This window comes from Equus caballus, chromosome 7 (assembly GCF_041296265.1).
Source record: "Equus caballus isolate H_3958 breed thoroughbred chromosome 7, TB-T2T, whole genome shotgun sequence".
Taxonomy (NCBI): Eukaryota; Metazoa; Chordata; class Mammalia; order Perissodactyla; family Equidae; genus Equus; species Equus caballus.
This window is the reverse complement of record NC_091690.1, coordinates 82,284,202-82,309,724: the sequence shown is the minus strand read 5'-3', so window position 1 is coordinate 82,309,724 and position 25,523 is coordinate 82,284,202. Positions and strand designations below refer to the sequence as shown.

The 25,523-nt window shown below is 40.5% G+C and overlaps 1 protein-coding gene across 1 annotated transcript in view; it reads right to left on the bottom strand.

Annotated features, from left to right (window-relative positions):
- Positions 1-669: 669 nt before the first annotated feature.
- Positions 670-25,523, bottom strand: part of CTR9 (CTR9 homolog, Paf1/RNA polymerase II complex component) — a 28,601-nt gene continuing 3,747 nt past the window's right edge. Inside the window, exons 3-25 of the mRNA XM_023646038.2 lie at positions 24,898-25,137; positions 24,258-24,375; positions 23,690-23,779; positions 21,031-21,179; positions 17,091-17,198; positions 13,741-13,848; positions 13,391-13,627; positions 12,857-12,946; positions 12,617-12,745; positions 12,323-12,506; positions 11,058-11,146; positions 10,389-10,574; positions 10,211-10,298; positions 9,884-10,032; positions 8,185-8,301; positions 7,882-8,027; positions 7,090-7,161; positions 6,420-6,555; positions 6,121-6,267; positions 5,532-5,689; positions 4,398-4,494; positions 4,068-4,180; positions 670-1,739 (exon numbers count right to left, since the gene is read on the bottom strand). Of these exons, the coding sequence (XP_023501806.1) occupies positions 1,313-1,739; positions 4,068-4,180; positions 4,398-4,494; positions 5,532-5,689; positions 6,121-6,267; positions 6,420-6,555; positions 7,090-7,161; positions 7,882-8,027; positions 8,185-8,301; positions 9,884-10,032; positions 10,211-10,298; positions 10,389-10,574; positions 11,058-11,146; positions 12,323-12,506; positions 12,617-12,745; positions 12,857-12,946; positions 13,391-13,627; positions 13,741-13,848; positions 17,091-17,198; positions 21,031-21,179; positions 23,690-23,779; positions 24,258-24,375; positions 24,898-25,137 (3,378 nt within the window). The 3' untranslated portion in view covers positions 670-1,312. The remainder of the gene's footprint in view (positions 1,740-4,067; positions 4,181-4,397; positions 4,495-5,531; positions 5,690-6,120; positions 6,268-6,419; positions 6,556-7,089; positions 7,162-7,881; positions 8,028-8,184; positions 8,302-9,883; positions 10,033-10,210; positions 10,299-10,388; positions 10,575-11,057; positions 11,147-12,322; positions 12,507-12,616; positions 12,746-12,856; positions 12,947-13,390; positions 13,628-13,740; positions 13,849-17,090; positions 17,199-21,030; positions 21,180-23,689; positions 23,780-24,257; positions 24,376-24,897; positions 25,138-25,523) is intronic.

The window sequence follows — 25,523 nt, the reverse complement described above, 5'->3', positions numbered from 1 at the left end:
GGGAAAGCAGGGAGAGGGGAGAGAAGGCGTGGGCTCTAGTGTGAACCTCACCGTTACCAGCTCCGTGAGCTCCTGAAGCTCAGGCTCATGGCCTTTCAAAGGCGGATGTCTGCCTCGCCTCCTTTGCAGTGACACGAGTCCTACTCCCATCGCCTACGACACCCTCCTTTAACGCTCCATTTGGCTCATCCTTTGAGTCGTTTCAGGTATCCGTCCTTCAGGAAACCTTCCCTTGACTTCATCCTCCCTTGTGCTCCCACAACCCGCGCAAACACTGCCCCATTTTTCACACCAGATGGACAATGAACTTACCTTCTCCACTAGATTTTGAGGAAAGACATTCTTTCGGCATTCTCATCGCCTGATACAATGCATTTAACACTTACTGACTATATTAATTACAGCTTTTTCACAAACTGTACAGGGCCACATAAAAGTATTACTCAAATTGTTAATCACTGAATTATTGAAAAGGAAAATCATACTAGTCACTTAGTTTCCTTGCATCTTTAAAAAAACCTCCACAAATACAATTACAAAAGTTTTGGGTAAACAACCTTTGGCTTAATTCATGGTCTTCCAAATATTTACATAGTTTATTTATGCTAAATTTTCATATACAAATGTACTGAGCAAAAAAAAAAAAAAATGACAAAGTTACCCATAAAAGTTGGTAAAAGAATTTTATTATGTGGCTTCGGTAGGTCTTTGCATTCTACTAGCAGAGGAGCATTTTCCACACCTTCCTCAGCCTAACAAGTTCTCCACTTGTGATTTTACCGACGCGGCTGCAGTGTCACACTACTGAGAAAGCTTCCTTTTGTTTGTACTTTGGTGCAATTATACAGTAGATACCTCTTCCTCCAGAAAATAAAAATATTTTCCATCTAAGCTTAAAATGGAACAAAGACATTACTACCAAGTTTCTTGCACAAACTGGTAAAAGATTGCAATAAAAAGCAAAACAGTACGCTGCCTAACATACAGAGAAGATGAGATGGCCACAGTTTCAGTCAAACCTTTGTAGGAATGCTTTAGCCTCGGGGGTTATTTCCACTGCAATTTTCACATGTGACAGGCGGAATTGTACCATAATGAAGAATCGTCACACTCTTCATTTGCTCAAGAGACTCAAACGGACTCTAGCACAGGAGGGTCTCTTGGGGTTTAGTAATATACAAACCGATAGAAAAAAAAACTGCCTTAGGAAAAATTTCACAAATGTTTGACTAAACATCTGAAACGTTTTTATCACAGCTTTCATATATTAAAAAAGTTTCCTCCGAGATGAAGCTTATTTATGAAATAAAACCTAGTCGCTCTCATCTGACCCGTGTTCCGAGCCCCGATCCGAGGCCTCGTTGTTGGATCCCTCTGCTTCTGACTCATTTCCAGAGCCCCGAGCAGAACCCTCATTGTCAGAGCCTCTCTCCGAATCGCGATCGGACTCGGCACTTGGAGACGCGGGCCGAGAATCCACCTCCGACCCTCCGGAGCGGCTCCTCCCGGACTGCACAGACTCGTTGTCAGACTGTTCGGAACCCGAGGGCCTTCTCTTTCTGGACGGCTGGTCACTGTCTGAATCCTCATCTGACCGCTGTCTCCGGGGCCTCCGGGGACTGCCGGCCTCGCTGCCAGACTTGTTCTGGTTCTCCTCGGAATCGCTCTCCGAAGAGGCGTGCTTCTTCCGCCGCTCGCCCTCATCCGAGTCGCTGTTGCTGTTGGCGTTCCGGGGATGTCTGCAAAGAGGAGCACTGGTTAGACACCGCGATTCTGCCAACGGGGAGGTTCACCAGCAGAGAACGTGCTTTTTAAAGGCTTTTAGTGTTCTATTTCTTGACCTGAGCAGTGTTTATACAGGTGTTCATTCTGTAATGTTTGTGTACTTTTTCGTAAATGTGATATATTTCACAATAAAAAAGGATTAAAAGGAAAAAAGAATAAGACACTTTAGCTATAAGAGAATACAAGCTGTGCAGGAGGACTCTTAATGGGTTTTATCAGGCATCATTCGTCAGATGAAGCATTTCTCAATCTCATATATAAAGTTACGAAAAGGAAGGGATATGTTTATCTTTATAAACAAACTCAGAGCACAAGCGAAACCCGGGATCTCACTCGGCTGCAGAGACTGAAGAATTAGCCCTCTCCCAAGGCTGCTGCCCCGGACGCTTCCCTGTCCTGCTACCCTCTGTGCGGCCAGACACCTGAGGGGCCAGTCGCCATGGCGGCCCCGGACTCACCACTGCAGTCGCGCCCTCCACACGACCACACTTACGGCGGGAGGCCGGGCTGTCCGCCTTCTGCAGCTTGTTCACTTTGTCTCTACTGCTTGTCAGTCGATGGGGGAAAGGGAAGGGGACCTGTGCTTACACTTAGGATGGTGGTGGCGCCCAGGGACTCTTGGCCTCCTGGAGGCTCCCTTAACCACTGCGACAGCTGCTCACCCCCAGAGCTTTGGAGAGGAGGACGTACTCCTCCTCTGGCCTATTCCTCAGTTTTGGTTCCCATGACAGACACTCCAGGAAAGGAACATTAAATCCTACGGGGTTCAGTCTAAGAAGGGTGAGGGAGACGAAACCTACTGCTCTCCGCAGAAACAAAACACCCCTGCAGACTGAAGAAAGGCTTTTTGTGCTGAAATCGGAAAGAAGAAACTAGACACACATTACGTAACTCAGGTCACTCTGAGAGAATGTGAAGAGCGACTAAGAAGAGGACACTGTATATCCATTCTGTATACATACTAAGGGCCAGGGGCCCCCTGGGATCCAATTCACTCCATTCCGTTTGGTCCAATAAGCAAGTATTTCATGACAGTCAGGACAAAATGTAACTGATACAAATGGCTCAAATCAACTCGGCCTTGAGCTCAGGTATAGGTTTGGCAGCAGCCCAGCTTCTCACACTGGACCTTCCTGCCTACACATTTAACACTGCTCATTCTAAAAGCACACATTCCATTACTCCAATCGTGCATGTCGCTAACAATGGACAAGCTAACACCGCACAAGGGCAAAACAGCACTTTAGGGAAAAGCAATCCCAATTTGTGTCAGCCAGTGTCTTCACAGGAAAGAGGACCCGCAAATCTTTACAGACAGTTCTCTCTAATCCCCACCTACGAGACCAGCTCACCACCAGCACCCTTCGCCCCCTCCACACGCTAACCTCTCAGCTCTCTGTCACCTAGGACCAACCAGGACTCTCTATTCTTCTTCTAAGGCTCAACTCAAACAGCCTTTCTTTTACAAAAAACCTTTCTTACAACTCCTCCCAGCACCCCAACTCCAGATAAGCTGTGGTCCCTGGAGAGCAAGAGATGGAGAACTAAGAGGGAACACTTAGCCTGCTGTAATGGGCTTTGGTTCATCTGTTACTCGCCACTGCCTCTAGAGCATTAATTCCTTGGGGGCAGGTCTACGTTTTTCCTCTGTATCCTCAGCACTTAGCATGCTCTCTCATAGAATGGACGTTCAAATGTCTGGTGAACGAACGAATGAAACGATGGCCATCAGAAGAAGGTGATGGAGCCTAGTATTCAAGAGTTCTAGTCTAGGAATCCAAATGGGAGACACCTCAATCTTGAGAGGCAAGTTTAGACATGTAAAATCAAATACTGCTTCCCCAGGAAGGCCGCAAGCTAAATTTAGTGGAGTACTGGACTAGCAGTCTAGGCTGAGTCCTCACGGGGCAGGGAGAGCTGAGTCACCACGGCCCAACAAGGCACAGAATGGTTAAGTGAGTCCCTGTCTCCACGTGACCAGAATCAGGCTACTTGTAATACTTGTAGTCAATTGACAGTAGTGTAGCAAAACGATACATTTCATTTAGGAGGATGTCACCCAAGAAATTTCAGCTACTATCCATGAAGAAATGAGATTTCAAGTAGGTTTTCTTCTTTGAGGGACAAGCACGTGGCAGGACAAAATGACAGCATTAGAATAAGATGCGTGCTATGGTTTCTTCCAGCTTTAAGATTCTAAGAAGCTGGAGAGAGGACATTTTGGCACAGTGGCACTCTCCGTTGTCTTTCATTAGAAGAACAGACCAAGGGAAAACTCCTACCCTTCATCAGCAATTTTCAGTTTATCCTCATCTGAAGAATCGTCGCTCGATGATATTATGGCTTTGGATTTAATTTTTCCCTTCATTGAAGGAGGCAAACGTTCTGGCTTGGGCTAAAGAAGGAAGATCAAACATAACAGATTAGCCAAGACCCTCACGTTAGGACAGCGTGTTAAACTGGGTTTGCTCTGTAATGATACAATCAAACAGCAACGAATAAACCCCAAGAACAAGCATCTGTGCTTGAAGAAGCTGCCGGGAAAGCATGTATTCCAGCGCGCTGCCGGCGTTTATGCCTACGGGGGTAGAAAACCAGTGTTATAAACTTACAGCCTTCTTCTTCTCTGCCTTTGGTGGACGGCGCTTTTTCGGTTTGGGGCCATTTTCAGTATCATCATCATCAGATCCTTCTTCTCCCTTCGGAGGCCTTAAAAAGTGAACCCCAAGAGAAAGCTTGTCAAGATTCGCTTGTGCCTGTAAAGTCTAAGACTACTCTGTCACCAAAACATCATTCATTCCAAACCCCCTTCTCCGCGAGTGCTGTCCTCAAGCAGACTGCACACTCCTCCAGGGCAGGGCCACAACTCACTCTTACTGGCCGTGGCTCAGGAGTCTGCAAAACCACATACTTAATGCAGCGTCCGCCAACTAGTTCCGTCACTGTTGCGCCCTCTTATTCACCTAAACTCAGCCTGACTCTCACACTTGGTGGAGTGACAGGGGATGTGAGAAAAGACCCAGGTCCCAGCCCTCAAGGTCTTCCCCTCCTCTTGCTTTCTTCCTGATTACTCATTCCAGGCCTGCTAAAGTCCTCTCACAGCTTCGATTCCACAGCTCTGTGTTTGAATGAATTCATTAGGTTCTTTCCCAAGTAGAGCCAGCCAAGGGCTGGGAAGAACGGGGCTAGTTAGACAGCGGACTGGGGGTTCCTGGAGAGGAAAGCACTATGAGACAGGAAGAGTGTAGGCGCAGTGCCAGGTGAGAGATGGGAAGGGCACCACTCATCTCAGCCGTGGGTGGCTAGGAGGGTTAAATGGCCCTTCTTTCACATTAACTCACATTTTACTCATCCGGCAAAACCACGAGGTGGGCATCACTATTACCATTTTATGGAGGGGAAACTGAGGCTCAGCAACTTTTCTATGATTGCATATGGACAGTTAGTGTGGACATACGAGGTTTTCTCATTCCAAATTGCATATGTTTTGCAAAAGACACAAGAAAGGCAATTATGACTAACTCGGAGCCCTCAGAAGGAAGCTGCGGAGATTCCCACTACTCCCCGGGCCTTCTGCAGTGGGGTCTAAGGATTACAGCAGGAAGTAAGGGGACCAAAGGCTTCACTGCCTGAGAAGAGCAAGTGATTACCAGGTGTTCACAAATTCTAACAGCAGAAAGATCCAGCAGGTGAAAGGTCTTCTGCCCCCTTTATCAGGTTATTTCAAACACACTGACGGTTAATACCTTCTCCGCTTCTTCTTCTTTCTCTCCCCACCCTCCTCTTCTTCGCCTTCTTGTTCACTACCACTGCCCTTTCTTCTCTTCTTCTTTTTGGATATAGGCAGGTCGTCCTCGGTGTCATCATTGACAAATTCATCAAACTCTCCTCCCTTCTTAGAACGCTGAAATCCAAACGAGACCACAGTCAGTTCTTTGCTGGCTGGTGGAATGTGGCCAGAATGCAATGGGACGGAAAGAGGCCATATCCTACCAATCATCTGACAAACAAAGGATCTTTTCCCAAGTGACAAGGAAGAGGTATTTGGTGAGGCCCGTATTTTAAAGACTTCTAATTGGGATGAGTGTCTCAAATGGCAAAAAACATCAACTACTTAGGTCGCTACCACGTATAATGTTCTGAGCTAACACTGGAATGTATTTCTAAATACTGGATGCCATTTACAGCATTCTCTGTGTTGGAAGACTATCCCTTGGTAAAGGAGGAAGTCAAAGCTAAGGACTAAGTACTGAGAGAATATAACCAACTGTCTTCATTTCTGAAGGTCACAAGTAGGGACTGGCGCCCTGAGTGTTAGCAGCGGTCCTGTCTTACCCGTCCACCACCTCCGCCTCTTTTCTTTTCTTTTGTTGCTTCAGTCTCTCCAGTAAACATAAGAATATTTTTGGTCTTCTCTACGTACTGAGCCCTCTGTTCCAAAAGTTTCTTTTGCTCTTCCTTTTCTCTGAGACGTTTCTCTTCCTATGAGGAAAAACGAGTAGAAAAAACATCATCAAAATGTTCTTATGATAAAAACGATCATGGCTACCATCAGAAGGACTTTGTTTTTAACATACAAAGTATACGTATGTACACAATTCTTTATTCAGTATAACTGAAAGTACAATACATACCTGTTCTTTAAGAAGCTTCTGCCTTAACAGTTCCTTTTCTTGCTCTTGTTTGGCCCTCAACTCCCTTTCTTCCTCGTCCTGTTTGCGTGCCCGAGCCACATGGTACTGGGCCTGGCTCAGTAAGTCAGAGCATTGCCTAGAACAGTTCAAATTTAGAGAAACATGAATGCAACTAGTCTACTTTCTGTTCAAAAACTCAGAGCTTGTTTTCCTTCCACAAATTAAAAAGTCTGAAGCAGGATCATTAATTGATATCTATGAGTCTTAACTAGCAAAATTAGCTTCTCACAAGCCATTCTGTCAACTATGTTAAGTTTCTAAATTAAAAACATCTGCTCAAAGCACAGTTAAAAGATTTCCAACATTATCTTCATATGTGACTCAAAGAGCCAGGAATCATATCTTGATTCTGGTGAAACGGCTGATGTTACTGAAATAGATAGAGAAGTATTTTCCCACACAACTTAATACTTGTATTAACTCAATTTTGACATATTCCCAGAAAAGACTCTTAGGAAAAAGCCTTGGTCCAGGCTGGGGAGTCCCAGAGAGGAGTGTGAAAGACTGACCCCTGGAAGGCCAGGAACCTGTCCACCACTGTGTCACTCTGTCAGCCCACATTGGTAACACTGCCTCACCCAAAGTCACCTTCCATAAACAGCAACATTACCTGGCTTCTGTAGCAGCGAGGGCCAAATCGAATCTCATTTTATCTCCCACTTTACTCAAGTAACTGAAGTATCTAAACGGAATGAGAATATCATTAAGAAAAGCAAAGTTATATTTAATGTTATCAGTAAATTCACAAATAACCAAAAATCAATTCAAGTGATGAATATTTACTAACCCCTAAATTTATTAAACACGTGAGCACAGAGGTTAGGGGGCTTAGGCCACGGAAGCACTTACAATCTATCAGGCAAGGCAAGAAAGGCTGAAATAAGAATTCAAATAAGGTTGGACCAAATCTGAAGAGATGTCAGGTTTTAATTTCACCACACACTTAATTACCAAATAAATACTAGAAAGTTACATAAATTTTGAGCTGTGTTGAATAAACTTATTCAATATACAGAGGAAAGGCCTTAATCTTAGCTCAATGAAAATCAACATTCCATAAAGACACATTGATGTAACAAGTAAAACCAACATAAGTCGGGTCTAAAAATTTCAAGTGTGTAAAATGCCGGGTCATACTATTGTCAGATAAACGAAAAATCTAGGGCAAGTTTGCAAAGCTAGCTGGCCAGTGCTAGGGGTCAAGCTACAGGATCCAAATCTGGCAGGATTCTGGCTATGGTTTGGCGCCACCTGGTGGCAGCTGTCTGCTTTGGATTAAAAACTGCTGGAATGATGCTAATGGAGAATGATTCCCTTTAGAGGAAAGGGATTTTCAGCACCTTTTGAGACGTGGGTTTAAAGAAACAAAGCATTTCAAAGGTTGTTTCTACAAAATCTTTACCTATGTGCAAGCTCCAGTTCTTTCACAGCATTAAGTACTTCCTTCAGATTACTCTTTTCATCTTTCAGGACAGAGGTAGCTAATCTTTGTAGGACCAAGGCCACATTAAACATAAGAACTGTATCGCTGGGTGCCACATGTCTAGCCTATAAATAAAAAACAAAGCAAATCTTTCATGTGAGCTAATGACATGAAAAGGATTTTAGCCAACTGGAGTGTTAGGTATGCGAACATGCATAAAACAGAATAAAAAAATACCATGCAGAACAGAAATGAATGAGAATAACGAGTTCTCTTTTTTACCTTCAGCAAAGTTTGCTTGCATTCCTGTAACTTGCCACACTTGAAGAGGGCCCGGGCCAAATAGAGCACAACTTCAGTGTTCTGGTGCTTATAGAACTTTCTGAGGCAGTTTTCATACTATAATAAAAGAAGTTAATTAAAATAACAAGGATTAAGTGATATTGTCATTTTGTAACAAAATTTCAGGTGATTTTAGAGTTATGTGAAAAGGTATTTCATCCTTTGGATGGTTAAATTCAAAGAATAATTTGAGAATGACTTTTGACATTCACCAGGATACATTTTCAAAACATAAAAATCTGATCATTAAGAAAAACTAGATACTCAAAATAGTTTTTCCATTTGAAATCTGGACCACCACTGAAAGGATACACAGATGGGAAGGCCTTTTCCTTTCTTTAGCAATACCATCTAAAATCAGCTTACTGACAACTTGTTAGAAGTCACACACCCAGCTCCTTCGGGTTATACTCTCTACCACCTTTCTTTAGGACTGGTGGAACCGACTGGCAATGAGCATAAGTCTCCCAGTTCTGGCTGTTAACTTTTTGGTAAAACCAATACAGCAACACTGGTGTTAATTTTACCATGAATATGTCACTTTTTGATCATGGAACATATCTTGTCACAGGTAAGATCTTTTTCATGGAAGATGGCTAGACAGTTTTCCCCTGAATATGCCTAGTAATTAATTCGCATTTTTAAAAGGCAATATTATCATTTTGCAGACCAGGAAGGCCTACCTCTGAGACTACCATATGCAATCTGGGTTCTGTAAGTCCTTGTGACTAGTGCCTTTCCAATGTTCTGAATATGATAACAATACCCATCATTCTTAAAAAAAGGTTAACCACTTCCCAGAGCCTGGCCTGCTCTTTTCTTCTACCTTTGGTAAGAAGCTTGTTTTTTCTCAGCATGATATTTCCCATAGTGCTTAAGAAACTTTTTTACTTTTTAATATCCTATAGATACCGAATATGACTCTATTTTTTTTTTTAGGAAAACTAGGCCCTGAGCTAACATCTGCCACCAATCTCTCTCTTTAATGAGGAAGATTAGCCCTGAGCTAACTTCTGTGTCCAGGTCTGCGCCCAGCATCCAAACTGGTGAAGCCCAGGCTGCTGAAGCAGAGCACACAAACTTAACCGCTGTGTCCCACACCAGCCCGACTATGACTCTTCTACTTCAAGTTCACGCACTCAACAAACACGTAAAGCATAACAAAATCCTACAGTCATGAAAACTTATCCTGATGGAGTTTTTTCTTTTTCTTTAAAAAATGTCATTTAACCTTTCTGAAACTCAGTTCTCCCATCTGAGAAATAAGGTAAAACAACCAACCAAATACTAAATCCTACTATCTTCTGGGCACTCACTGATAGGCTGGGCATCTCAGTGCCAAGGACTTTCCACACTGGATCCTCACAAAATCCTGTACGAGTAAGGTACAATTATCTCCATCTGAGAAATAGTGAAAATGGCTCAGAGAGGATGCCCTGTGCCCAAGGCATGCAATTAGTGGTGGAACCAGGACTCCTCTGTCTGGACACCAAAGGCTGGCCTTAACATTATACAATTATAAACCTCTGAATAGACACAGTATCACAAGAGATAGCACGCAGCTCCATGATAATGGTTAAGAAAACGTCTGCTCAACAATGAACATGATATAAAAATATCCTGAAAGATAAGACATTACCATCTGAACGGCACTGATATATTGCTTTTGTTCCACATAGATGTGTGCTAGGTTCAACCACACATCACTGATGTCTGCTGTGGCTTCTCTGACTTGGGCAAATACATCACGAGCTTCACGGAAATACCCCTTGTGGGCCAAAACAGCTCCTAAAGTTATAACAAGGTTCACATTTAGGAATTTTCTAATTGTAGCCAGTAAAACAGTAAAAGTCCTGTTTTAAAACAACTACTTTTAATACATTTAGAGAGACATTCTGATCTACAAACATTCCTCCAAAAGCACGCATTGCACAAATCATTAGGGACATCCAAATCTTATAATCACCAATGCCGTTAGCAGCATACAGATTCTTTGCATCATTTCTGAGTACTTGTTTGTAGATAGCCAGAGCACGATCTTGATGACGCTTTTCCTATAAAAAGAAACAAATATTATTTAAAAAAAATTCCAACAAGAATCAAACAAATATAAGGTTTCTTTTAAAGAGACAAAAAGAAATTACCTTTTCTCGATCTCGGGTGGGCTGATGCAAAGTTTGGAGCCAGACGTTGCCAAGGGCCAGCATAGAATAAGTGTCACTCTGCGTAGATGGTTGTTTTAATATCCTCTCAAATTTCTTCTGGCCTGGACCCCATTCTTGTTTTGCCAAATGAAGATTACCAATCAAAGACCAAGCATCTGGATGGTCCTGAAACACACATATAAAGAGAAGCAAAATCTGTAATTTGGATTCAGAGAGCTCAACTGTCTTTCACCATTAGCTGATTACTGAGGTTTATAAGCTACATTTACAAGTGTTTTTCAAGCTGAGAGTTGTGATGGATTAGTGAGTTTTAAAACCAATTTAGTGTGTAGTTAGCAGCAGAATAAATGGAATACAGTAAAAATAGTACACATGGCAAGAGCACGTGATTTGCAAAACTTTCATTTCAGTTGTTTGTATACATATGTGTGTGTACTAGGCTATGATGTGAAATCTGTTTATTATTGTGGGCCACAATCAAAAAGTTTAGATGAATTCTATACTCTTTAGTATCTTTAATAAGTAAGTGAAAAAAATGGAAATGCCAAGATATTAGAAGTATAATAGCCACTAAAAAGGAAAAATTGATTTACTGGTGGGAAAAGGTGAAATAATTATTCTTCAAACCTAAGAGTCAATATTACCAACCTGATTAATCTGAAGAGCCTCCTTAAACCAATCTGAAGCCTCATAAAAGTTTCCTTTATCTCTAGCCATGGCTCCTAGGCGCAGATAGCCTGAAAATATACAGTTAAAAGTTTTTGTTTAAAATACTAGCTACAAAATAGGATGATAATTTTAAAGTCATACTTTTGAAACAATTGTTTTCTGTTAATACAATCACACAACAAACAGAAAAGTTCCACAGGTAAAAACACATCAAGTATCAATATAACTAATTAACAATCTGACAAGTTAAAGAGCAAGTGTATCACCAACCAGCCCTACTATCTCAGATTCCTGTCTTCCACTCCATTCCCAACTCTAACACCCTGGTCCAAGTCCTCATCTCAAGCTAAGTTATTTAAAAAGCTTGGAGCTGTTCTGTTTCCAGTTTCTCTCTGATGCGTAGCACTGTCAGTTACTTCTTCTCAAGAAGCTGCTTGTCATATGGCAAAATAGTGACAGCATGTACACCTAGGGATTACTAGTTAGAAAACCTGGGCTCTCACTGTGGCCCTTCCACTTAAATAATAATAAAAAAGTGCCACACAAGTGTAAGCTGTTATTTTATCTAAAAATGTCACTCTCCTCAAGAAAACAATAATAGCTTACTTCTGCCTACCAAATCACTTCGAATTCAGTCTGGCATTCAACTAAAATCTTATTAATTTTAAATCACTTCTGCCTCCATAACAGCAAGACAGGGGCCAAATTAATAGCTTCTGACTTGACCAGAGTCAAAACATCACAGCTTTAGGTTCTTTTAAAGGAAGTACAAGATATAAATTATTTTTAACTAAAACCTTTCCAATTTTACAATGTCTAGGTTGTAAAAACTCAAGGTAGGACATTTTTGGTAATAATCATTTCAAGGAAAAACACTGCTCTTTCTCATATTACAAACATGGCAAAAATGTTTATACGCAATCAAAGCAGGACCATGGCAACAGTAAATGCATCACCAAAGATGTTGAGGAGCTGTTAGAAGGCTAAGAAAGACAGCTGACCCACCAAAGATAGCCTAGGCTATGACATTGGTCCAACCCATCTCTAGTTGTTTTGGTTTCTTGCATAGATTTAAGTGAAGATGTATCTTTTTTTTTAAGGCCACAAATTTGCCTTGAAGAAAAAGGGACATTATAACCTTCAAAATTTTTAATATTGGTTCTAAGAAAGATTTTCTTTTCAGGCTAAATTTTTGCTGCTGTTCTGGGAATTTTAATACATTAAAAAAAGCTTAAAATTCTTACAGTCAACATAATTAGGATGTTCCCGTAAGATGTTTTTATATAGTTTTTCTGCTTCATGGAATTCACACATTGCTTCATACAGCCTGGCTAAATTGTACGATGTTGTGACAGAAATGGCATTATAATAATGTTCGTCATGCTCAGCTTCTGCCTTTGCGCGATCCAATGACGCCAAAAAATATTTCTATGAGAAAGAAAAGAAAACTACATTGTTCAAAGACTTAGTTGATACACCTAAAAAAGTGTGCACTCAACTTAACAGTAAGAAAGAAGGGATTATTTCTATTTTCCTACCTTTGCCTCCCCTAGATTTCCAAGTCTAAAATGGAGGGCACCCACATTATTCAGAATCTCTGGCGGGACATCAGCCTGCACTTTCTCCTGAAGGATCCGTGTTGCTGTTCCGTAGGCTGAAAGGGCACCCTGTATTTTCATGGTGGACAGAATAAGGCATAAGTGAAAATGAGAGAGAGAACACTACATGGGCTTACAACAAACATACTAGGTAGGAGATGGAAAACATTGCTAAAATACCTGGATATCAGTCTGTTCTAAGATTTGTGCCAATTCAATCCAAGCTTCGACATCATCAGGATACTGCTCTGTGACCTTCTTCAAATGGCCCTGGGATAAAAGAGATCATTAAGCTATAGCGCTCCAACTACAGGCTGTCAACGTAAAAAGTGGTGGCTACTCTACTCAGTTTAATAAGTCAACGGTTTCTTTTCTTTTCTTCTTCTTTTTCTCTCCAAGGCCCCCAGTACATAGTTGTATATTCTAGTTGTGAGTGCCTCTGGTTGTGCTATGTGGGACGCCACCTCAGCCTGGCCTGAAAAGCCATGCCTTGTCTGCGCCCAGGATCCAAACCGGCGAAACCCTGGGCCACCGAAGCGGAGTGCGCAAACTTAACCACTTGGCCACAGGGCTGGCCACTGTTTGTTCTTTCAACTCGAACAAGCTCAGCTAACAAAACTGCTTCCATCATATCTCTAGCAGCAACAACAAGAAATGAGGAATGAGAGTCCAGGGAGAGCTCACAGAAAACAGCAAAGATTTTAAAAAATGTACCTTGGCAATATCTCGTTTTTCTTGATCTTCTGAGGCAGCATATAGAGAGCCAAGAATTTTCATAGTTTCATAATTATTAGGATAAGCTTTCAAAACTTTCTCAAAGCACTGAGAGGCATTTTCTTTGTCACCTCGATAAATATACATTTGTCCCAAACCAAAGAATGGCAGCACAAAGGAAGAGGAGGCAAACTGTGTGGCTTGATAGTAGTACTGGAAAGCCTGGTCATAATCTTCCTAAGAGATGAAAATGAAATGAGACCAACAATACAAACAAAAGATTGCAAAAGACTTCAAACACTGTGAAACCAAAGAACTAGACATCGAGAGAAGGCGCAAAATCATCCTACCTGCACGTGGAATGACCTAGCCAGCTGATAGCAGCTTTCCGCTTGCATCGCCTCCACTTCTGTGTTATGGAATGCATGCAGAGCCAAGTGCTGGACTTTGCTATAATCCTGAACAACGAAGATGTGAGAAGCAACTGAGTGAACTCAAACAACTCTAATCGTCTCAATCATCAGGCTTCCTCAAATTTCATTTTAAAATCTGTTAATTGAATTAACAACAATAGTACTGTACCCAGAGTTACAAATCACTTTTCTCATTCCCTTTGCTGATCAATTCAAGGGAGATGGGAACTAATACATACCCAGTACTTCGCATCTGCCCAATTACATACGTTACTTCATTGAATCCCCACAACACTCCTTTGAGGCCTATTGTTGTGATGTGATTTTAGGTTTTCTAACCTAAGAGAGGTTAAGTCTCTTATTAGCAGTAAGGGTAGCAGTTATCCTCTACTGAGAACTACTATGTGCCAAGCACTATGCTACGGACAACACTTACATTACTTCTAATCTCAATCAAAAAACCTGCAAAGAGTGTCACTATCATTTTATTACTGGGGAAATAGAGGCTTAAAGAAGTGAAGTGTATTGTCTAGGGTGGAAAAGCTAGAATCCGAATTTAGGGTTTTTTCTGACACAAAGGAAATGTTCTACCATGAGGCAGCAAGTGCCAGCGCCTGGATGTGATTTCTGTTCTATTCGAATGCATGGGTCACCACTTTCCCATTTGACCTGACTTTAATTTGGATCACCCAGCTTATCTCCTGAGAGTCTCAGAGTCAGAGTTTACACAGCAGGGGTCGGAAACAACTTTCTGGTTTTAATAGGAACATATTATATTCACTTAACTAGAAATCTGGTCGGAAGCAGAGCTTTTGTTTGGTCAATGGCTAGTTTTGAGATTTTCTTTTACATTAAGAATAATAACGTGATTGCAGTTGAACAATAATGGAGTGTTTCCCATTAGATAAGTATTTAATACGCATATTACAGGTAACCCTACCTACCACCCCTCAAATCCTATAAAGTAGGTATTATTACCATTTTACAAGTGAGGAAATTAAAGCTTAGGAGTATTAATCTATTTGCCCAAAGCCACATAACTATATAATGGTGATGCCTGAATTTGAACCAGCTGATTCAAACTCCACACTTTTAGCTACGTTACACAGTCTTTTAGCTAAATTTACAAATTGTTCACTGGGATGAGGTAAGCATCAAATGTTGGGTTTGTTTTGCTATGGAATCAACTTTAATTTTCCTACTTTTATTACTCTATGACTCATGACACGGTTTAGGGAATAAAATAGTTCTATTTGAAAGTTAACAGACAAACTATGGAAGATCAGATTCTATTTTAAAATCTTCATTCACATCTTCTTTAGCACAACTGAGACTTCTCCTCTTTAGCTTTATCCCCCCACAGTTTGGTACTTAATCCACTCTGTATTCTGGTTGCTTCTCTTTCGGATCAAAAGATCAAGCTCAAGTCTCACTTCTTTCTGGAGGTCTGTGCCAACTGCTCCAGAAGTCACAATAGCTCCCATTCTAAACCCACTTTACCCCTCAATTACTGAAGTTTCTAATGTTAATTAATATCTTTTCTTCCCCGCTAAACTCTTCTCTAGGGAGGCAACGTAGTGTGGTGGGCAGACATCTAAAAGCCATATCTCAACTTTATTACCTGCTAACCGAGTGAACTTCGGCAAGTGACATGCCTTAACATTGCTGAGACTCAATGTTCTTATCTAGAAGAAAGGAAAATAGCAACATCCTGCCTCCTTCCTACCTCCTAGGGCTGCCGACTGACAGACTGAGAAAACATATAAAACATGCTCTGTAAACGATAAAGACATAGATTCGGTGCAAGATAACCGCACATCACCTGGCACACGCTGATCACAGAGCAGGTGTTCAGTAACACAAAAGCTTGGCTTGATTTACGTATTTCACCACTTAATCGATAAGGCTCAGTGCATCCTGATTGTTTTAAGTACAGGCAAGGCTCTATCTTCAGCAGGAGAAAGGTGACCAGCACGGAAAATTAAAAACTGAATAAATCTCTTCTGCTTCAAGGAAGCAGTCCTAAGAGCTGTGAGCAATGATCATTAGATACGCACTCAAATATTTAGAACCATCAGTCCGGTGTTTCAGTAAAAACCAAACTAACTTGTATAACTGTATTATCTTAAACAGTAACACTTTATTTACGTACAAGATACATTTCCATCTTCTCCCTAAATAGTTGCCTTTCAGTACTATAATAGTTATAGCATAAAGCTTAGTAACAATTCATTATGAAAGGGGAGTACGCTTCTATAGCCAGAGGGAGCAAAGCATCATTAATAGCTGGGTGACCTCAGGCTATTAACTCTGCATAAAATACTCATCCACAGAATGAGGATAAAATTATCCACCTCGGAAGAATGTTGTGAATATTATATAAATTCATTCAGTGCACTTTTAACAGTGATTGGCTTTTGGTAAGCACTGAATGCATATTAATAGCAACAGCAACATAGTATCTATTACTAATAAGGATTGATGCAGTTTTGTGAACTTTTACCTAAACTGCTCTTTAACTATTTTTAAGTTCTTACTACAATCTGGTTTTGATATGGCAGATTAAACTTTCATGCTCACTGTATTAAAACTTCGCCAATGACATCTTGAATTTAGTATTTAAGAAATCTAAAATGCCATCGCTCCTACAGAATTAGTGGCAACTTTAAAAATTACATTATGATCAATGTGCACAAACAAAAATTTCAATGACTCCATGTTGCCTGCATAAGTAGGTCCAGACTCCTTATATCACACAAGCGCCCTACTGCGTGGATCCAAAGCATCGCCTATCAGGAGCCCACCACATGCTATGCTCTTAGTAAATTAAACTATTAAGACTATTTCATGGGTCTGTGCCTTTCCCCTTTTAACTACCTAGTAACCTCCTCAAAAGCCAGTTCAAGAGATTTTCCTTCTGGTGAAAACCCTCCTTAACCACTTGATCACTTCCTCTTTCATTTCCACCACAGCGCGGCTGACACTTCTACTTCTACACTTAGACTTGTTTACGTGCCTGTGTTTTCTGTGAAACCCAACTCCTTGAGCGCAGGACCACGTCTTCCGGATCTCACACGCCTCTCAGTGTCAGGCACCATATGGTCAATAAACAGTAAGCGAAGGAACAAACATCCCCAGCCCCATAATTAATATAAACTCTAATTTGAAAAAAACCTCCTGATTTTCAAATTTCTTTCCAAGTTAAAAAAATAAAGTACTAACTGCAGTACATAAAAACAAAAATCAGGATTTAAAAAGAAACAACTTGAATAAATGACTTCTCCTACCTTTTTGAAGAAAAAGTGATTTGCCAAGTGGTTCAATACCATGGGGTTGCTAGGATCAATAGTATAGGCTCTGGAAAGAAGCTGGACACCATTTTTGATGGAATCAGCCTAAAAGAAAAACGACGGCAGGGTTGATTGAAAATATTACTTAAATTAGCACTTTTTCAGTTTTCTTTATAGTCTGAAGATATAAGGTTATATAAATTTAAGTTCAGATATAAAAATATAGCTCTTGTTTTTACTAGCCTTCACCAAGGATAAAAAAAATTAAAATACTGAGTTAAACTGGTAGAATTTAGGCTTCTTAACAAACGTAACTGCAGAAGCACCTCCACTGGAGAGCCCTCCCCACCTTCTGATACTGGGCGCATGTAATAAATATACCTGATATCAGACTCCCAGATAATTTACTGCTAATCTCCACGGCAAGTAACAGAAAATACTCCAGAAGACTGCATTTTTCACAGCTTCACTGAGATATAATTCACATACTATTCACCCACTTAAAGTGTATAATTCAACTTTTTTTAGTATGCTCATAGAGCTGTGAAACCATCACCACAATCTAATTTTGGAACTTTTACATTATCCCCAAAAGAAAGCCCATACCCATTAGCAGTCAATTTCCATTTATCCACACCCCCTCATTCACCTCTACCCACACCCCTAGGCAGCCACTAATCTGCTTTCTGTCTCCACAGATTTCCCTATTTCATAAAAGTGAAATTATCTGTGGTCTTTTTTTTTTTTAATGATTTTATTTTTCCTTTTTCTCCCCAAAGTCCTCTGGTACACAGTTGTGTATTTTTAGTTGTGGGTCCTTCTAGTTGTGGCATGTGGGATACCACCTCAGCATGGCCTGATGAGCGGTGCCATGTCCGCGCCCAGGATTTGAACGGGCGAAACCCTGGGCCGCCGAAGCAGAGCGCTCAAACTTAACCACTCAGCCATGGGGCCGGCCACCCCCCCTTTTTTTCTTTAAAGATTTTATTTTTCCTATACCTGTGGTCTTTTTGGAATCAACGTGGCCTTTGGAGACTGACTCTTTTCCTTTAGCGTAATGTTTTATCTTTTTTAATAGCATAATATTTTAAGAGTTCATCCCTGTTGTAGCATATATCAGTACTTCACATACTGCCTTCCAAAAGTTTTAGTTTTGCTTTTCACATTTAAGTCTTTAATCCATCTGTAATGGATTAGTTATGGCACAAGTCAGCGATATAACTGTTGATCATCCATTGCCCATTGGTTGATCGGACTACCTCTGTTGCTCTCAAGTTTCCATCTATATGCGGGTCAGTTTGAGCTCTCTATGAGCTCTCTATTCTGTTCCATTGGGCTATCTTTCTAACTGTGTACTAACATCACACTAGCTTTACCACCACAGCTTTGTCAATAAGTTCTCGTCCTACCTTACTGTTATTCGAAACTATTTTGGCTAATCTTGGTCCTTGGCTCTTACGAAATTTAGATCAGATGGTCAAGTTCCCTGAAAACTGTTGGGATTCAAAGGATTTCTGCCTAGGACCTGAACAAAACCGGAGTTCTCTTGTTAAGAAACATGTTTCTATGAAATGGTTATTGGATAAACAATAGACAGTGTCTGCAACACCTTCTACTCCTAAAATAGAACAAATGTGATGAATTTCCTCAAACGCTTTTTCTCCAACTAGATACATGGTCATGTTGGTTTTTTTTCCCTTTGATCTCAATGATATGGTCTCAACGACAATGAGTCACAGATCTTCAATGTTGAAATGTCTTTGTAATCCTCGGATAAACTCTACTTGATCATGGTGGGTTTCTTTTTTGCATACACATTCATAAATGGAATCTGGCCTACAATTTCCTTTCCTTATTGCCTTTGAAGAGTTTAATATTAAGCAATATAAAACCTTCATAAAAAACCTGAAGCTTTCCTTCATTTTCATTTTTCTGAAAGTTTGTGTTAGATAAGAATTAGCTGTTCCTTGAAAATTTGGCAAAGCTTAACCATAAGATACCCTAGGCTGATTACTGTCTCAATTTCTTTAATGGTTATTAGCTTATGTGGGTTTTCTATTTCTTTTGATGAGTGTCAAATATATTAGCAAAATGTTGTTCACTGTATAGCCATGCTTCTCAGTTCTTATACCCTATCAGCTTTGCTCCGTGGAAAACCCCTCTGGTTTTACTTTCTACTTTTCTCCTTCATCCTCAATCCCTTCTTCTAATCCTCTCCTCATCACAATTATCCACTCTAATGTGCTTCGTATATATTCTAAATATGCACATATCTCGTAAAATATGTAATGTCGTTTATGTGTTTTTTAAAAACACATAAACAGTATGGGCTATAAATCTCATTCTATTTTTGTAGCTCAACACTATGTTTTTAAGATAGTATCCATGTTGCTGTATGTACATCTAGATTATTGCTCTCTCCCAAAATCCATCCCCCTACCATGATGCCTGGCTCTCTTCCCCCCATTCTCCTTCCTTCCTATCTTTCTAGGAGCTTCTTACAGATTACAGTTTAATTCTTGAGTTCTACATACTTTCCTCTCACTTCTGTGCCAGGGTTTGGATTGAGATAGACAGCAACTCATGCTATCTCATCATTGTGACAGGAACTGCAAACCTCTTAAGATTTTTAAACGTCTCTATTTCATTTGTAATTAAGTCCCCTTTAATTCTTAATAGTGTTTTTTTGTCTGTGTAACATTTTTCCTCTTTTTACTCTCTTGTTCAGTTCTTGCTTGCGATTTATCTGCTTTATCAGTGCCCACCTCCTGCCTCCCCCACTAAGAGCCCCTTTGGGTTTAGTGCTCCTAACTGCTGTCTTGCTGTGCCCGGCGTTTGTGGACTATGCAACAGCCATTTTACCCCTCTTACCCATCTAACACAATTCAGACTTTGTAGCCTGTGGAGATCTTTCAGTTTCAGGAAGGAAAGCTCCCTCCTCCTCTTCTCTAGCCCCAGGGGATGAATAATGATTGCTCTAAAGCAGTCACCATAATCTATTCCCCTTTCCTGGAGACTGGTCTAAGGCAGTGGCTCTCAACCGAGGGCAATACCATTTTTGGTCATCACAACAAAAGGGATGTGCTGACACTTAGTGGGTGGAGGTCAGGGACGCTGCTTAACATCCTATAAAGGGTAGGATAATTCCCCAGAACAAACATTATCAAGCCCAAAACATCAAGAGTGCCGAGGCTGAGAAACCCTGGTAAGCTTGTCTAGACAATTAGACACAAGGGGAAGCATGATGGGGGACTTCCTTCTCAATAGAGGACAGAAGTTCTTGCAAAGTTCTTGAAAGTTCTTGAAAAGAAGGCCTTTTATCATTTCTCTTTCCTCCCTCCATATAAGGCTGCTGTAATAATGAGATGCCTGGAGACGCAGCAGCTATCTTGCAACTATGAAGTGACAGACATGAGGCAGACAGCCCACATATTAAGGGAGTACAGAAAGATATAGAACCCTGGGTTTGACAATACTGAGGTGCCAAATCTGAGAGCTTACAGCTTGTTTAGTAAACAGTAAACACACTTATGTTTAAGTCACTGTAGCGTGCTTTTGTTACTTGCCACTGAAAGCATTCCAAACTGATATACAATCTATAATCCCTTATCTGAGATTCTGAAATCAAAAAACCTTTAAAAAAATAAGTTTTTTTTGGTAATCTTAAAGCAAGCTCATTTGGTGGCAAAACTTTACCTGAATTTTGAGGCTATCCTCTTGGTGTGAATAATCACTCACTTTGCCACAGAAATGTAAGTTTGTGTGTGGGGTTGTGTCCTAATAACTGGGGTATTACATATTAGGCAGTGCAAACACCATATTACATTTCTACAATCTGAAATCTTAATTTCTAAAACACTCTGGCCTCAAGAGTTTTAGATAAGGGACCTGGGTCTGAAAATCAGTCAGGAAATAGATAATTTTTTCACTCACATACCTCTTTATTGTTGAGTTCTAGAACAGCCAGTCCCACCAATGCTCCCACACATTTGGAATTGAGTTCCAGGGCTCTGCTGAAAGCCAGACGAGCTTTCTCCAGTTTGTTAAGTTTCACAAAGCAATGGCCCATTCCTAAACGAACTTCGGCTAAAAAAATAAAATCAACTCATTCAATCCATCAATTTTTATGGTTCAAATTTGCTAAAAAAAAAAAAAGGCTTAAATATTCTCTATTTATGAGTTGCAAAATCCCAAAATTAACCTCAGGGTAACTACGCTATAAAATCTTTAGTATATGACAAATTTGGTTTCACTGGAGGTTGGATCATACCATCCTCCCCCCATCCCCCAACCCACACCCCCTCAGCAGGATACCCTTCTCATCGAAGAACAGAGCACCTATAACACCGGTATTTCTCAGGAATGTCTTCTAACACTCCTGGCTACACTGTACCTTCAATATTTAATTTTTGAAGAGCAATTTTTAAACAGAACAAAAAGTTTCATTAAGGCCATTTTTTTTAAAGATTGGCACCTGAGCTAACAACAGTTGCCAATGTTCTTTTTTTTCGGCTTTTTCTCCCCCAATCCCCCCAGTATATAGTTGTATATTTTTTAGTTGTGGGTCCTTTTAGTTGTGGCATGTGGGATGCCACCTCCACATGGCCTTATGAGTGGTGCCATGTCCGTGCCCAGGATCTGAACCAGTGAAACCCTGGGCCGCCAACGCGGAGTGTGCAAACTTAACCACTCAGCCACAGGGTCAGCCCTTCATTAAGGCCTTAAATGTTGTGACTGACTACAGGCACACACTGTCATTCCCGTCAGAGCTTTGTTTACATGTGCTACCCAATTTCAAGGCCATGCCAAAACACTACCAAGTTCCTATCTAAGGCCAACCTCTCCACTGGTCACTGGATCCGACCTCTTCTCATCTATTTAAGGACACTGCTCCAGCCAATGCTAGCCTATTTTTCCCACATCATCCAACTTCCTCTCTCTACTAGATCATTCTCACCCACATTCTCCCATCTCAAAAGAAAGTCCTCTCTTGATTGCATTTCCCTTTCCAGTTGTTAGCTATTCTTATTCTTCCCTTGATAGCAAAACTCCTTGAGAGATCTATTTACACTTGCTGTCTCTAGTTCCTTTCCTTCCATTTTCTCCTGAATCCACTCCAACAAGGATCTCACCCCCACCATCCCAGTAAAACTGCTTTTATCAAGCTCACTACTGATTTATATGCTGCTAAATCCAATTCTCAGTCCCTATTTTACCTGGCTGAACAACAGAATTTGACACCGACACCCTCTCCTTCTGGAAAATTTTACATTTGGCTTCAAGGACACTGCATTTCTTCTCTTTTCCTTCTACATCTCTGGCTGCTCCTTCTCAGGCTCCTTTGCTGATTCCTCCTCATTTCCCTGGCTTCTAAATGTCAGAGTGCCCTAGGCCTCCCTCCTTGGACCTCTTTTCTATCTATACTCACTCCCTGATGACCTCAGACAGTTTCATGGCTTTATATACCACCTATATGTTGATGACTTTCACATTAATTTCTCGGGCCCAGTCCTCTTTCCTGAACTCCAGCCTTCCTGACCTGTACACTTGAGTTACCTTTGACTCCTCCTTCATCTCACACATCACATCTATTCCATCAGTTCTTCCTTCAAAAGGTATTCAGAATCTGACGACTTGCACCTCCACTATAACCAGCCGAGTGCAAGCCATAATCCTCTCTGACCCGCATCACCGCAACAGCCTTCTACTCGGTCCCCCAACTTCTATCCTTGCCTCCCATGCCCCAGTCTAGTCAACTCGGAAGCTCGAATGATCCTTCTAAATATAAGTCAGATCATTTTACTTACTCCTCTGCCCAAAGCCCTCCAATGGCTTCCTATAATAATCCGTCAGAGTAAAAGCTGAAGTCCTTATAATAACCTATGATGCCCAACGTGACTGGTCCCTAGTTATATCTCTGACCCTAGTTCTTACTACTTTTCATCCTTGTCCTCTCTCTTTTACCATTCAGGACACACTGGCTTCCTCGCTCTTCCTCAAACTTCCCAGGCTTTCCTCAGGACCTTGGTACCTCCTACTCCCTCTCTCTGGGAATAATCTTCTCCCACATATCTGCATGCCTCTTAGTTTTTTTAGGTCTTTGCTCAAATGTTTCAGCGATGCATTTCCCTGGTCAACCTTTCTAAGCAACCCTCTCCCAATGCTTCACACACCCCTTTTCTGTTTTATTTTTCTCCTGAGCTCCTAACAATATCTTACATAGTATATAAGTTACTCATCTATTTTATCTACCCCACTGGAAAATGAATTCCATGAGGGCAGAGACTTTCGTTTCTTTGGTTCACTGCTGCATTTCCTGGGTCTAGAACCGTACCTGGCACATTGTTGGTACTCAGTGAAATTTGCTAAATAAGTGAGCTTTTGGAAAGAAAAGTAGTACAGGGTAAAAAGATTATAATATGACCTACTATTCAGCTTTTCAATCAAACACAATATTTTTTTAGAAATCTCAATTCTGTCATTTCAACAATCCTATAGTATCTTTTCACAACTAATTTCATAAGCAACTGCCAAATCCTCAATATTTTAAGTTGGATTATACACCGCTTAGATTTAAAATAAATTTTTTCTCTTACCTGGACATCCTGGGTTAGTACGCAATGCCTTCTTATAGTAAGCAAGTGCTCCTCTGTAATCCTTCTTGTTGAAGGAAATGCAAGCTTTACCTGTAATTTTTAAAAATAAACACGCACTGATTCAAGAACACAAGTTTCATATGCTTTACACTAACTCACCTAAATCAAATACAGCTCTGAGTAGGCAATACTTGAAAATAGTGAAAATGACTGCATATTAAAACTTGTTTTCCATAAGGGAATATTAATTTATGCCTATAAACAGAACAGGCCTGTCTTTATGTTACATGTTATAAAATAATAACTAAAATAGCTTAAAGTTGTCCAAATAGAGATTGTTTATTGACTCTTTAGAAGTGGGTAACAAATTTTTCTTAACTGGTATATACTTTATTTCTGTAATTTCAACAGAAACAATGATCTATTGCAGATAGTTTCATTTTGAATAAGGTAAAGCTCTTTCACTTTGCTGTCCAGCTCAGTTACTAAGGCTCTATTACCAAGAGATACATTCCAGGCACATGCTGAACAATATAGATTCCTAAGATGGTTGCTGAAAATGACTTACCAAGAAGGGCTGGAATATTATTTGGAGACTGGTTGAGTACAAAATGAAACTGTGCATCAGCCTGATCCATTTTGTCACCTTCAAGTAGGCAGAAGCAGGCTCTTCCCAACAAATGGTTCTAAAAAAGTAATGCATCCTCTTAGACTTGACTTTACCAAGGACTATGCACAATTTAACATGAACATGTAACACTTAAATGAACACCATATAGAAGGTGGGGGAGCATTGCATAAACTCCTCTCTCAACTACAACATGTTTAAACCACCAACGTGCAATTCTTAATCACAAACTGAGAAATTATTCTGAAATGCAAGTCTTCTGTGCCAGGAACAATAACAAAAAGAAAAGTTCAAACTCCTTAAAATATGCTTGAAATTCACCTTGAGATGTTGGAATTACTGACTCAAAATGTGAGATAAGTTTTATATGCTAAATTTGCCCCTATTACTTCAACAGTATAGGGACCAGAAAAATTCCAATTTTAACAAGGAAAGCTTTCTTTTTGACCATTTATATCAACCATGTTATTTTAAGAAAAATTCTTTAAAAAACAAAAAGATCTGTTGCCTATCACATACAATTTGCTTTCATGTGGTATTTTCCCCTTTCATAAATACAAAGAAGTCTGACTTATTTTACCTGATCATACATAATAATTTTATCGGCCATTGTATAGAGCAGGGTTGCCTGTGTAATAAGATCTTTCTTATTGTCCTTATTCTTTTCCTTCCGAGCCTGTTGTACATAATAGGCCGCCAATGTATCCAAGCAAGTCATCTGGTCTTTTTCATGGTCTCTATAGTCCAAGTTGCCATCTATCCGTGCTGCTTCCAACAACTTTACAAACTCTTCTGTTTTTCCTTGCTTGTAGTATTCCAGCTATAAGGTAAAGAATCCAATTAGAATTACCAAAGCCTATGCCCATACAAAAAGTTGTACATGAATGTTTATAGCAGTTTTCCTTGTAATAGCTAAAAACTGGAAACAACTCAACTGTTGGTCAACAGGTGAATGCACAAACCAGCTGTGGTACATCTGCACAATGGCTACTGCTCAACAGGAAAAATGAACAAACTACTGATACATGCTCCCACATGGATAATCTCAAAATAACTATGCTGAGTGAAAGAAGCCCAAGCAAAAAGAAAACATACGTACTGTTATGATCCCATTTACATAAAATTCTAGAAAATGCAAACTAATCTTTAGCAACAAAAAACAGATGGGGGGGGGCGGGCCGGCCCCGTGGCTAAGTGGTTAAGTTC